This window comes from Pipistrellus kuhlii, unplaced genomic scaffold, assembly GCF_014108245.1.
Source record: "Pipistrellus kuhlii isolate mPipKuh1 unplaced genomic scaffold, mPipKuh1.p scaffold_m20_p_1, whole genome shotgun sequence".
NCBI classification, from domain to species: domain Eukaryota; kingdom Metazoa; phylum Chordata; class Mammalia; order Chiroptera; family Vespertilionidae; genus Pipistrellus; species Pipistrellus kuhlii.
The window spans coordinates 160350478-160364828 of record NW_023425404.1 but is presented as its reverse complement, the minus strand read 5'-3'; the positions used below and the strand labels follow the sequence as shown (position 1 = coordinate 160364828).

The following is a 14351-nucleotide window of genomic DNA, read 5'->3' as shown; positions in this document are numbered from 1 at the left end:
TACAATTGTGTACCATCTATTCTTGTTTGAATACCGACACAGTACAGATAGGAGAATAATGTATTGAGTGCTTAACAAATATTTGGCACTGGATTGAGTTTTTCTACATCATTTAACTTAATCCTTGTAAGTAACTCTGGTTTATAGTTGATGAAATGGAGGCTTAGTTACTTAGCTAGTAAGTGACAGAGCTGGAATGTGAATCCAGTTCTGTCAAGCTCAAACTGCAAAAAATGTCCACCTAAGATGGGAGGAAGTTTTCTGCTAATTATCATGTCATTGTTACTAATTTCTATCACACTTACTACCTTACTCTTGATGTGAAGAGATGGAAAGTTAAAAAATATTTGTTCAAACCTTTTTTATAGGACTAGAGGCCTGGTGCATGAAATTCCCACACAGGTGGGGTCTCTCCACCTGGCCAGCAATTGGGCTAATCAGGGCCATCTGGCCCAGTCTCCATTAGGGCCAGTGTCTGGGGAGAGACTGCTGGAGGGCTCCAGGGTGTGTCTGGCCCAGTCTCACCGAGTCCCGATTGGCCAAACCCCAGCAGCAAGCTAACCTACCCTGGTGGTCAGTGCACATGACAGTGACCACTCAGACATTTAGCATATTAGGCTTTTATATATATAGATATGCACATACATACATTTTAATATGTCTCTTTACATTATGTATTGGAGCACTGGAGTTATGAAAAATATGAAAATGGTTCCAAAGTGAAGGGACAAATTTTATTTTAGTCAGTTTCATTAACTCTAGATGGTTACCACTGGGCAGACAGTAGAGATGATCCAACTCAATGGTTTAATTTTTTGTTTTTAAGTTGAGGAGCATTTTAAATAAGGTCTTATTTGGAAGCTCAATAATGAACAGAAGAAAATAGAGTAGCTTTTCTGTTTAAATTTGAGATGGGAGAAAATGACTCTCACTAAGTCAGTCCAATATTTTTATTTATTTCTAAATTTTTTGTTGTTGATAAACTTGATGCCAAACTGAGTTGATGTCAACTCAGTTTATCAACTTGTTAAGCTGTACAAGGAAAGAGACACAGGATTTGCTAGGATCACAAGACTGGATAGTGGCAGAGTCACTGCCACAGGTTTAAGAGTTCTTGAATATATTTGTTTTATTAAATTATACATTCTGAAAATTGGGCTCATATGGAAGGTAAGAATTCTATTCTTTGATACATACAGCTTAGGCAATATATTGATAGTCAATAATATCTTAATAACTTTGTAAGATGTAATATGGGTACTAGATTTATTGGTGTGATCACTTTGTAAGTTATATAAATGTCTAATCACTATGTTGTACCCCTGAAACTAATATAATATTGTATGTCAACTGTAATTGGGAAAAAAAAATAATCCTGACCTTGAATCACAAGCATGCAACCCTGTATGCGTGTGTACCTTTGGAATACACTACACGACATTTTAAATATTCAATGGTTTATTTTCATTTTATTTTTTATCCTGGGAAGCATATAAATAAGCTTATATTCCTTGAGGATATAAATCCCTTTATAATTCCTGAGGATTCAGAGGATGGGAAAATGGTGAGGGACCCATGCTAGAATGCTTTTGTGAGAATTAGGAAAATGCAACTTCTCTGGCACAGACAATTATAAAAGGCTGCCCCTCAGGCTGCATGCAGCTCTACTCTGGGACAGAAAATTTGACACAGAACTTAGGCTCCATATCTGCTTCCAATCTTCCCCTGAATTATCCATTTTTGTATATTGCACAAACTATACAATTGTGTATAGCAGTCCAGTAATGACGTGTCAAAATTTGGTAATTTGCTACTTGAAGGAAAAGCCAATGTAAGATTCAAATTCTTCTCACAAAATTTGCAAGTTGATATGAACAAATGATGAGTAGGTATGTAGATAGGTATGTATATATGTATAAATGTAATAGCTAAGTTGGGAGTGATGATGATTCATGAAAACTTGCTGCCAATGAAGCTAAGAATGTGGGCTCAATTGTTTCATGAGCTGCTTAAGTTTGTCTTTGCTGGGACTCAGAATATTTTGAACAGGTCTAAGTCCTAGAGTCAACCCCATGAGAGGGTGTGGCCACAACAGGGCAAATTTACCTTTACTGCTGGGAGAAAAACAAATACCTTCCCTAGTGATGCTCTATTCATACATTGTCTAATTGGTTCTAAACCTGAAGAAATCATTTTTATGTATGGAAATCCATGGGCATTTTTCTCCATTTTATTGTTGTTATAACATTGAAATATGTTCAAAGTTCATTTACAACAATTATTAACTGATTTTACAAGATTTCACTGGGTTCTAGTAATTAAAGATATACTAAACAATTATTAAAGAAGGAAAATATTGTAGATTATGCCTCAACATAATATATCAAATCTTATTTATTTGGACTCTACAAAATTGAAAAGTACTTCCAGTTAGTAATATAGTTGATAATGTCCACTTTATGTTTCTGTAAAAAGTAAGGCAGGTGCTGAATTTTTTTTAAAAAAGTGCTCATTTCTCCTTTTTGTGATTTCCTTTGTTCTGATATCAGTTATAGTTTTGAAATGAAAGATCTGAGATTGCCTGAGCAAAAAAATTTAAAAAAGAGGGGGCACTCATAGATATGGATAACAATATGTTGATTGTGGAGGGGAAGAAAGTGGATGGAGCTAGAAGAGGGCATAGAAGGGCTAAATGGTGATGCAAAAAATTAAATTAAATTAAAAATATAATATCATGAGAAATGTAAAAACAATTTTAAAAAGATTTGGTAATTGGCTTTAAACTCAGCACAGTATTTAATTCTCGCATTTAAAAGAAATTTAATGGGATGTGGAAAGAGAAGTGGAGTTAGGAAATTTACATGGTAGAAGTAGCTTTGAGTAACTGTTAATAGAAGATGTCTGGAGACTACTGACTGACAAAGAGTCAGGTAAAGACTTAGAGGTATATTCTGGTTACTGAATTACTAAACTTAAGGTATACTAGCTTTTAGAAGAAAGGCTATCTTTGCTGGAACTGTACAGTTGCCCAAAGGGTGGGTTCTTGTATCTATAATTGAGATTATAGAGCCTTGTTAGTGTGCAAATGGGCACAATGTCAATATGTAGGTGGTGGCTCTTCTGCAAAGGTGAGACTATCTAGGTGATTGGAAAACAACACAACAGATGGAAATATTTGTTTGGGAGCTTCATGATGCTGGTATTTTAAGTATATTTCTTTAGGAGTCACCAAGTTCACAAAGTGATAAAAGCAATACCTTGTTGACTCTACCATTGTTGAAAGACGTGTACCCAGTATTACAATACCATTGTCCGTAACAGAGAAAGTCTGTTAAGCACAGGTTATTGATCTCCTTGCTAATTAAAGTTAGGGAGAGGCCAGCATGTTCTCCAGAGGTCACTGCTATTCAGTGTTAGTTTCCTTCTGAGCTCTCAAAGGTTAGCTATTGACAGAGCCAGAGTAAATTAACAGAGCAAGGAACTGTTAGGTTGAAGATTTGCTTCATTGTCCACTTTCCTCCAAATCGCACTTTTTCCTCAGTGGATTTCATTTTAAAACTTGGTTTTCTTTCTTCTTTGCCATTTTTTATTCTTTCCCTTTATTTTCCTTTACTCTTAATTAAAGAGGATCTTTAACCTTTACTGACACCAACATTATTTTGGTAACTTTTTTCAAATTACAAAGCCATGCCAATGACAATGCAAATATAATATTTGGCATTGTGTTGTCAGAATACTTCTTGGAAATGAATACTTGAAATTGATTTTTGTAGCTATTGAAATGATGAAAATGTTTTGAATTTAGATTTCGGTGATGGTTGCACAATTCTATAAATATGCGCGAATGCACTGAATTAATTGTACACAAACATGAGAACTTTTTGGTATGTAATCATATCTCAGTGAAGCTGCTGAAAAAATTAAATTTATCTTTTAATGATTATTACTTACTATAAAAACAAAATTATCAAGCTTTCTGCAAAGAATTGTCTCTGGGGTGGACTTAAACTCACAAGAACTGAAAAGGACTCAATAACCAGTTCAAGTTTCAAGTCCATTTTCTAAAAAAACAATTCTCTCAGGTATTGGAATATCATGGTGTGTTATTGTTGATGGCAAGCCATTTGTTACAAATAATAGTTAAAGCATTAGTTTTTGAAATGATTTACTTCCTACACAATTTAGAACAGCTAATTCTAACATAACATTCCTCTCACTCATTTACATTTTTTTATTTTTGGTGGGGCAGTGTTACAAGTAAGGCAGTTGGAATTGCTTATAATCCTGGTCAGATCCATGGGAAAGAGTGATTTTTAAATTTTTAAAATCCTCATCTAAAGATATGTTTTACTAATTTGAGAGAGAGAGAGAGAGAGAGAGAGAGAGAGAGAGAGAGAGAGAGAGAGAGAGATTGCTCTCTGAGAGTCACATCGATCAACTGACTCTGTGCATATCCCCACTAGAGATCAAACCTAAAACCTAGGCATGTGCCCTGACCATATGCCCAGGCAATCTTTCGGTGCATGGGATGATGCTCAGACCAACTGAACCACAGTCGTCTGGGCCAAAAGAGTGATTTTATTGAATGCTTCTGATTTCTCTGCTTTCTAAAAATCCAAGTACATAAACAATCCATGTCTATTATAAGATCAGTATGAAATGTTCACAACCTTAACTTATCACTTTGTCAAAATATATTGACCATCAGACAGAACTAGATACGTTTGCTTTCTATAGAAAATAAGTGAGTAACAGATTTAGGGGTCCCTTCTCTCAGCTCAATGTGACCTGATTTGTAATACTAAACTTCAAGTGTCAGGATATGTCATTCATTGGCTCTACAAAGTGTGTGCCAGTGAGGTGGGGAATTCGGTATATCACATGCCAGAGAGCACAGGCAGCATTATTTTCCCCAAAAAATGTGTTCATCTTCCAATGTTTGATTTGACTGTGACATAAAGACTCAAATGTAAAAAAGATTCTAACAACTGCCAAGGAAACGATCCTGCTTAATTTGTATAAAAGGATATATAATAGTTTTTAACATTGTTTACTTAGGTAGGGGAGCAGGGGGACAGGAAAGGAGGCATTATGCATGATGGGGTATAAAAAAACCCCCACATAATTAAATGCACAAGTTAAAGAAGTAAAAATCTATTAGTAAAGGATTTAAAATAAGAAAAACATTTCCTCACAAACGAGATGGGATAAGTTAACAGGAACGACATGATAGACAATCCAGAAATTTCTTGGAACTATTCTCTGTGCAGCTAGAGGAATGAAGACTAGATTCAGAATCCCATATATATTCATCATGGTTAGTTCTACAATATTTACCTGTATCTAGTAAATGATGTTGTTCTTATGGAAAAAAAGCGGCTGTTAATGAATCATGGACCAAACCCAAGGTTAGCTCTCTTAAGTACTCTTGAGTAATATTTAGTTGCATCAATATAGTTTTTAAAACAACATCTTGTATTCAACCTCTTCTGAATTTAATCCTCCTGGATTTCTGCCCAGATCGCTTACAAAAGCAGAGTTGAGTTTCTCAGTATCCATTGTCCAGGATGATCTCGTGTCATAGAAAAATGAGCAGAGTTTCAAGATCTATAATACTTATTTTTTTTGAGACCTACACAGTAGAATCTATTCCTTAGAGCTAAAAAAAAAAAAAAAGGCAGATATATATCTTATAATGGATATTGTGGTTAAAATTATTGAGGTGATCAGAAAAGTTGTTTGTTTGACATGAGGCAAAATCACTTGCCTGGACTTTTGGAAGAAGTTGATTCCAAGTCTCATGGATGACTTTGAGGAGTTCAGGGCTTTAAGAAAGAAGTTACTGCAGATGTAGTGGAAATAGCAAGAGAACTAGAATAGGAAACCAAGTCTGACAATGTGCCTGAATTGCTGTAATCTCATGATAAAGCTTTCCTGAATGAGGAGTTGGAAAAAGTGGTTTCTTGAGATGGAACTAATTCTGATGCTAAAAAGATTATTGAAATGACAACACAGGATTTAGAATATTACATAAACTTAGTTGAAAAAGTAGTAGCAGGATTTTAAACGACTGACTCCAAGTTTGAAAGAAGTTTTACTGTCAGTAAAATACTATCAGAGAGCATCCTGTGTCATAGAAAAATCATTCCTAAAAGGAAGAGTCAATCAATTCAGCAGAATTCACTCTTGTCTTCTTTTAAGAAATTGTCACAGCCACCCAGCCTTCAACCACCCTGATCAGTCAGTCAGCAGTCTTCAATATTGAGTCATTGAAGTTACTCACTCAATGGTCTTACGTTTGGAATGGTGCTTTTATTTTACGTATAATGCATACACGCTAAATTTAGATTTAAAGAATAATTTGGCCCTACCCAGTATTTCTCAGTGGATAGAGTGTCAGCCTGTGGTCTGAAGGGTCCTAGGTTCGATTCCAGACAAGGGCATGTACCTTGGTTGTGGGCACATCCCCAGTAGGGGATGCTGCAAGAGATAGCTGATTGATGTTTCTCTCGAATCGATGTTTCTAACTCTCTATCTCTTTCCCTTCCTCTCTGTAAAAAAATCAATAAAATATATATTTTTAAAAAGAATACTTTGAAAAACTTAAATAATGGCAAGTTTTGTGGTGCTTTTTTTTTTCCCCTCAAGAGAAAGAGATCCTCCTAGTTGGAGTAACACCTTTTAAGGAATTGGATTGGATAGCTTCAGGTTTCATTAAAACAGTAGATATTAATTCTTGTCCTCATGTTTTATTTTAGGGGTGTCAACCCTAGCCATTTCAGGAGCTGGAATGGTATAAGAGTATGGTAAGTAACAAATCTCTGAGAAAATAGCTTGGGAGTGTATTCTGGAAGACAAATTGATAGTGGAGATGAGAGAATTTGCTAGAAAATGTATTATCCTAAGTGACTAATTGCAGCTGACCATCCTATGTATTATATAACTCTATCACCGCTCCCTTATTAGTAAAAAATTTGTTAAGCAAAAATAATATAAGTTTTTTAAATTTTTTATCACCACCAGTAGTAAAACATTCTGGCCAAATTCAGCAACTGTTTTGGTATGTAGCCTTGAGGATTTTGTGGGCAAAAATTTATACTTTATATGCACTACTTAAATACACTTGCCTCATTTCTATTAAGATATATATCTTTTGCCTAATTATTTGCAATGTTGAGCATGGTTTTTTAAAGTTAAGATAGACAATTATAAACCAGAATTGAGTTTGAAATGCATTTAAAAAATATATATTTTATTGACTTTTTACAGAGAGGAAGAGAGAGGGATAGAGAGTTAGAAACATCGATTCGAGAGAATCATTGATAAGCTGCCTCTTGCACACCCCCTACTGGTGATGTGCCTGCAACCAAGATACATGCCCTTGACTGGAATCGAACCTGGGACCTTTCAGTTCGCAGGCCAAGGGTCTATCTACTGAGCCAAACTGGTTTCGGCTTTTGATAGATAACCATCTCCCCCCTTGCCTTGTGTTGTCTTGGGCTGTTAGGAGGCAGGGCACCTGACTGACTGTCTTTGGCATGTCTGTGTAGTCAGTTAATTGTATTATGAGCACAAACAAAGAGAAGGAAAAGGAAATAAGATGTGTTATGGTGGGAGGAGTCTCACTAAGATTTCTTTGTTCCTAACCTGAGATATGCCCATTTACCCCAAATCTTCATCCTATTGTCCAAACATCATCTCACACTTTTACTGTAATTCAGTGGATATAGACACTCCCTTAACGGACCCGAGACATCTGGAATATCCAGAGATTTGAAAGGAATGATGATTATATCATGATAATACAGCTACCCAAGTTCCTGGGCCTTGTAATAAGATTTTCTTTTTTTGGAGAAGGAAAGCACAGGTGGGAAAAAGAAACACACTATCTCTATAGTCTTTAGGAGAGGACAGCCTGGAAGAGGTGTGACAGTTTAATTTATTCATAAAAGTAATCAAATCATCCAAGAGAGCCTATTCGCAACCAAAGGTATCTCAGAATTACTTGGAAATTTAGCTAAAACTACTTTAAAATGATCTAGAATTATCTAAAAAAATATATTTATTTGTTTTCATTTCACTTCTCTCTTATTATTTGAATATCCTGCTTTCTCAGAACATATGGAGGAATTGTGAAATAGTGGAATTTGGAATATTTTTAAAAATTGTGTTTCTTTATGCTGACTGGAATATTTCAGCAGAGAAGAAAATTTTATATTTTAATTCATTCCTTGCAATATTAAACTCATGCGGATGTACTGGCTTAGAAGTAAGATTATCAGGACAAAAACACATCTATTTTTTTTTAACACCTTAAGCCATTTGAATATACTCTCCCCTGCCCAGTGAAAATTCTGCTCTTTATTCATCTTGACAGAAGGAATTATTTCCCAGTCATTGTTATTGGTAATTATTAATTATTGTTTATTGGTGCAAACTTAGGCTACCAATTTTCACTCTTTTGTATAGATATTTAAATGCACACTATTGTACATATATTTTTAATTTATTTTTTAAAAATTTATTTTCAATTATAGTTCACATACAATATTATATTAGTTTCAGGTATACAACATAATGATTAGACATTGCCATACCTTATAAATCTAGTACCCACTTAGCACCATATATAGTTATTACAATATTATTGACTATATTCCTTATGCTGTACTTTATGCCCATGACTACTTCTATGACTGGTAGTTTACTGGTATACTTCATAATCCCCTGAGCATATAATTTAATTTTTATTTTGATTGAGTTTCGAACGTTTGAGACATTTAAAATAAACTCAACTATACTTAACATAGCCAACATGCTATTCATGCTTTGATTTATCCCCCTTTTAAAATCACATCCATATCATATTTTTCTTTGTCATGACAAAACAAAAGAAACAATTTGTAAACTCATAGATGCACACACCAAAAACATCAAATTATATAATGATTTTTACTGTACTGTTTGACTAGATTAGGCTACAACTTGTTTTTTATGTGAAAGTGTATAAAAAGAAATGTTTATTAATTGAAAACAAAACTAGATAAATACAATTTTTTTCTTAAGTTTCAATAAGAACTTATCTGAAAATAATGATACCATAAATATATAAAAAGTAGACAAATAATGTCTTTACTTTCTTAAAGAAAACTTCAGGATTTATTGCATATTTAATAGCTACTAATGACATATTTAATAGCTACTAAGGAGTAAAAATACAGAATCCTAAAAAAAATTAAAACAACAGATTTTTTTTTTTACGGATTTCATTTAATGTTCACACAGGACTTTTTGAAAAATTGAACATGAGAAAACAAAAACACTTCCTTATTTAAAGATATGCTGTCATAATGCCAAGCCATCTCTTTAGTTTTTTTCACTTCATAAAAGAATGTAGTCAAGTAGCCAAGAACCTTATTTAAACAATATCAAGCACATTATCTTAAAATATCTAGGAGTGTTGATCAAGTTTCAAAAAATGTAACTAGAAGCTTGCTAGACACAAACCAAAATTTTAAGCTTCTGTATATTTTTCACATGCTCTAAGTATAGTAAAACTTCTAAAACTATGGAGTCAGAAACAGGACATACCTATACATTTTAATGCTGTGCAATGAAGAGGTCTTTCTTCCTGCTGCTCTGAGGTTTTCGCTCAAATGAATGATTGTCATGTATTGTGTATGATCTATGAAGGTGCTGAAGTCAAAGGAGGAAATCCCATGTGATTAATACCTAACTTGTTAGACAAGTCTGAAGGAATCAACTTGAACCAACAGTATGACTGTGGAACAGAATCAGAAATAGACAGGGCATTTTACAAACCAGGAAGAATTTTGTTTCTCCTGGTTAAATTGTGATTCAACACCATGAGAGGTGACAGATATTTTGTGGAAGCCTACAATGACTCCACATACTGTAGAGTTTTTGCTTTTCATTTAAAGAAGATGTAACAGCAAAGGAAACCATCAACAAAACAACAAGAAAGCCCTCTGTATGGGAGAACATATTTGCAAATGTTATCACTGATAAAGGTTTAATTTCCAACATCTACAAATAGCTTATACAACTTAATAAAAGGAAGATAAATGACCCAATTAAAAAATGGGCAATGGATCTAAATAGAATCTTCTCAAAAGAAGACAGAAGGAAGGCCAAGAGGCACATGAAAACATGCTCAAAGTCACTAATTATCAGAGAAATGCAAATCAAAACAACAATGCGGTACCATCTCACACCTGTCAGAATGGCCAACATCAACAAATCAACAAACGACAAGTGTTGGGGAGGTTGCGGAGAAAAAGGAACCCTCGTGCACTGCTGGTGAGAATGCAGACTGGTGCAACCACTGTGGAGAACAGTATGGAGCTTCCTCAAAAAACTGAAAATGGAACTCCCATTTGACCCAGTAATCCCACTCCTAGGAATATATCCCAAGAAGCTAGAAACATCAATCAGAAAGGATATATGCACCCCTATGTTCATAGCAGCAAATTTTACAATAGCTAGGATTTGGAAACAGCCTAGGTGCTCATCAGCAGATTATTGGATCCAAAAACTATGGTACATTTACACAATGGAATATTATGCTGCCATAAAAAAGAAAAAAATTCTCATTGTTTGCAGCAACCTGGATGGAATTGGAGAACATCATGCTGAGTGAAACAAGCCAGTCAATGAAAGAGAGACACCACATGATCTCACTTATTTATGGATGATAAAGAACATTATAAACTGAAGAACCAAAAGATAGATATAGAGACAGTAAAGCAACAAGCAGACTGTCAAATTACAGTGGGGAGGTTGGGGAGATCTGGGGGATATAAGAGATCAACCGAAGGACTTGTATACATGTATATAAGTACAACCAATGGACACAAAACTCTGGGGAGGGAGGATATGTATAGGAGGGGGAGGCATTAGTATATGTACAAAAATAATAATTTAATAAAAAATATATTTAAAAAAATAAAGAAGATGTAACACCTCTTGCCTGTGTGATATTGTCATAGAGCTTATATTTTATTAATTTTTTACAGAGAGGAGGAGAGAGGGATAGAGAGCTAGAAACGTCGATGAGAGAGAAACATTGACCAGCTGCCTCCTGCACACCCCCTACCGGGGATGTGCCCGCAACCAATGTACATGCCCTTGACCAGAATCAAACCTGGGACCTTTCAGTCCACACACCGACGCTCCACCATTGAGCCAAACTGGCTTCGGCATAGAGCTTATTCTTTGCCACAGTATGCCAAGGACTATCAGAGAATACTTTCCATATGTCAATGCATTCTCCTTTCTGAGAGAAAAAACTGTTTTTCTCATTCACATATGAAACAGAGATTCAGAGAAGTAATTGAGTAGGTGTACAAAGTTGTATAATAATCAAGTCGAATAGCTTAAACTAAAATTCACTTTGTCTTTTTTTAAGTATGTCTTTTGAAAAAGTATTCTAACTAATTACTTCTAGTAGATGAATGGGCAATGGAGCATAGTACGAGTGTGTGTGGGGTTAGAGTAAGGATGGAGTGTTGGGAGATGTTTGCAGGCAGGGACTATGACCAAGAAAACATGGAGGCTAGAATAATGTGGAAGTGAGAAAAAACATTTCTGTTTAGTGTGTTGAAAATAAGTAGGAGATAAATTTGGAAGGTTATGCTCAGGTTACTTTGTGAGAAACAATGAATGCTAAAGAATTGGAATGTATAATAGAATTAGATTAGGTCTTAAATATTGATTGAATTCTATTCTCGGCTTTTTCGCCAACTAATGGGAAACTAAGGAGGAAAAGTCACTTATTTCTCTGAGTCTCATTTTTCTAATAAGAAACGAGAATCTGAATCAGGTTGCCTTAGAGGATGTTTCCAAGTCTAAAGCCCTATGATTTTACCTTATAAGTTACTGATAACTGCTAACCAATAAATTCACTCCAGACTGCCTTGTTTTCCTTTATATACTTTCATTCCAGATATTCTGATTTTTTTTTAAGTAAAACAATGAAAGATTATTTTTAAAACTTTTGAACAAAGTTAACTAAACAAACCATATTCATTTCACATGTTGACCTTTAAGTTTTTTTCACATGTTCAGGTATTTTTCACACCGTTATATAAAAATATATAACTTTGGGCCAAAACCGATTTGGTTCAGTGGATAGAGCATCGGCTTGCAGACTGAAAGATCTCAGGTTCGATTCTGGTCAAGGGCATGTACCTTGGTTGCAAACACATCCCCAGTAGGGGGTGTGCAAGAGGCAGCTGATGGATGATTCTCTCTCATCGATATTTCTAACTCTCTATCCCTCTCTCTTCCTCTCTGTAAAAAATCAATAAAATATATTTAAAAATATATAACTTTGTATTATGCTTTTATATTTAGTGTTATTTCATAAACATATCCCTATATTACTAATTTTTTTATTTCTAGTAGCTATGTAAATATATTATACAATATATACTAGTAGCCCTGAACACAAATCTGTGCGCCAGTAGCTCTTTGCTGCCCTCTGGTAGCTCTCCACCTGATGCCTCACCCTCCTCTAGCTCTTCTGGCCCTCCTCCCCCTGCTCCTCCCTCATAACTCTCTGCCACTCACTTGTAGCTTGCTGCTGCCCCACCTTCCTGCTGATCCATGATCTGGTTGTTACTCGATCGGTAGTTACGCTTCATAATGTAATAACTATTTGCATATTACATCTTTATTATGTAGGATATATTATTATATATATATATATCCAATAGCTACATAAAAAGTATATTATAACTTTTTGTTTTGATATAATTTCAAACTTACAGAAAACTTTCAAATTTAAATTCATCAAGTATTAACTATTTTAATGGCTGCACTTTAAAGGATGAGTAATATTACACTGACTAGATTCATCATAAAATACTGAAACTATCTCCTGATATGAAGTGTTTTTACCTATTTTAATGTTGATGATTCAATCTTTCAATGACCACCTTCACAAACATAAGTATTTCCCCACTCTAATGCTCAATTTTTCTTTGAAATAAATAAAAGGGAAAATAATTTATTCAGCCAATTATTTAAATACTTTAATAGCTTTTAAAACTTTACTTTTTGTTTTAATAATTTTTTTCAAGGATGTGAAGTATTGTCCTCTGGTTTTTGCAGACAGCACTTTCCCCCAGGATGCATGCTCTTTCTCTTCCATCTTAGTGTTTCCTGGAGCACTTAGCAAAGGTCTTTTTTTTTTTTTTTACAATATATTGTTTTATTCCAAAAAGGTTCTGAATTACATTAGTGAAGTTTAGGAGTCATTGGAGACATTGGTTACTTGTAACATAAATGTTTTGAAATTATAATACATCACTCCATGAATTTTTTACTAACTTGGTTTTTCAACATATCAAATATTTCAAAATATCAAAATATTCTGCAGTTTAGAACTTTACCTAGACTTACTTTCTGAATTCAGGGGATATCACAGATATTAAAATAAAAATGTAGTCAAATACTACCATATATTTTGAGTTTCTTATATAGAAAATATTAATTAAGCAATTATAGCATGCACTTTATATTTGCAAATTTTAAGAAAATGATACTGATTTAGGAAATTTAAAAGAATATTGAAAACCTTCATGATAAATCTCTACTGAACTAATCATTTATTTCTTTTTTAAGGAGTAGGTGTTTAGTCAAAACATTTGTTTGGATGTCCAGTAACTGAATGTATTCATGCAGGTCTGGCGCCACATCGCTGTTCACAACAGAACTTGGGATGAGTCAGGGGAGTGGCAGGGGAAAACTGTGCTCAGTCTGAAAGTGACTTCATGTTTGCCTGGAATGAGCTCCTTACAGAGGGAGCTGGGGCATGAAATTGTGGTTTGTGAGGCAAAGGATTTGCTTTGAACAGGGAGTGCAAATGATGTTGACTCCTTAAAAACTTTTTTTTAATTGCTCAATTACAGTTGGCATACAATATTATATTAGGTTCAGGGGTATAGCATAGTGACTAGATATTTATGTAACTTATGAAGTGATTACCGTGAGAAGTCTAGTACCTATCTGACATCATATGTAGTTATTACAATTTTCTGACTATATTTCCTAAGCTGTACTTTACATACCTGTGACTACTTCTAGGACTGCCAATTTGTACTTCTTAAATCCTTTACCTTCGCTACCTCCCATCTGACAACCATCAATTTGTTCACTGTATCTTTGGGTTTGTTTCTTTGTTGTTTTGTTCATTAATTTTGTTTTTTAGATTCCATGTAAGTGAAATCACATGGTATTTGTCTTTCTCTCTCTCTGACTTATTTCACTTGGAATAATACCCTCTTCATCCAGGTGTTGAAAATGGCAAGAATTCATTCTTTTTTCAT

The 14351-nt window shown here is 34.4% G+C and overlaps 1 protein-coding gene across 1 annotated transcript in view; it reads right to left on the bottom strand.

Moving 5' to 3' along the window:
- TMPRSS11D (transmembrane serine protease 11D) overlaps positions 1-9686 on the bottom strand; it is a 45284-nt gene extending 35598 nt beyond the window's left edge. The window contains exon 1 of the mRNA XM_036422580.2: positions 9592-9686. Coding sequence (XP_036278473.2) covers positions 9592-9671 — 80 coding nt within the window. The 5' untranslated portion in view covers positions 9672-9686. The remainder of the gene's footprint in view (positions 1-9591) is intronic.
- Positions 9687-14351: the final 4665 nt, after the last annotated feature.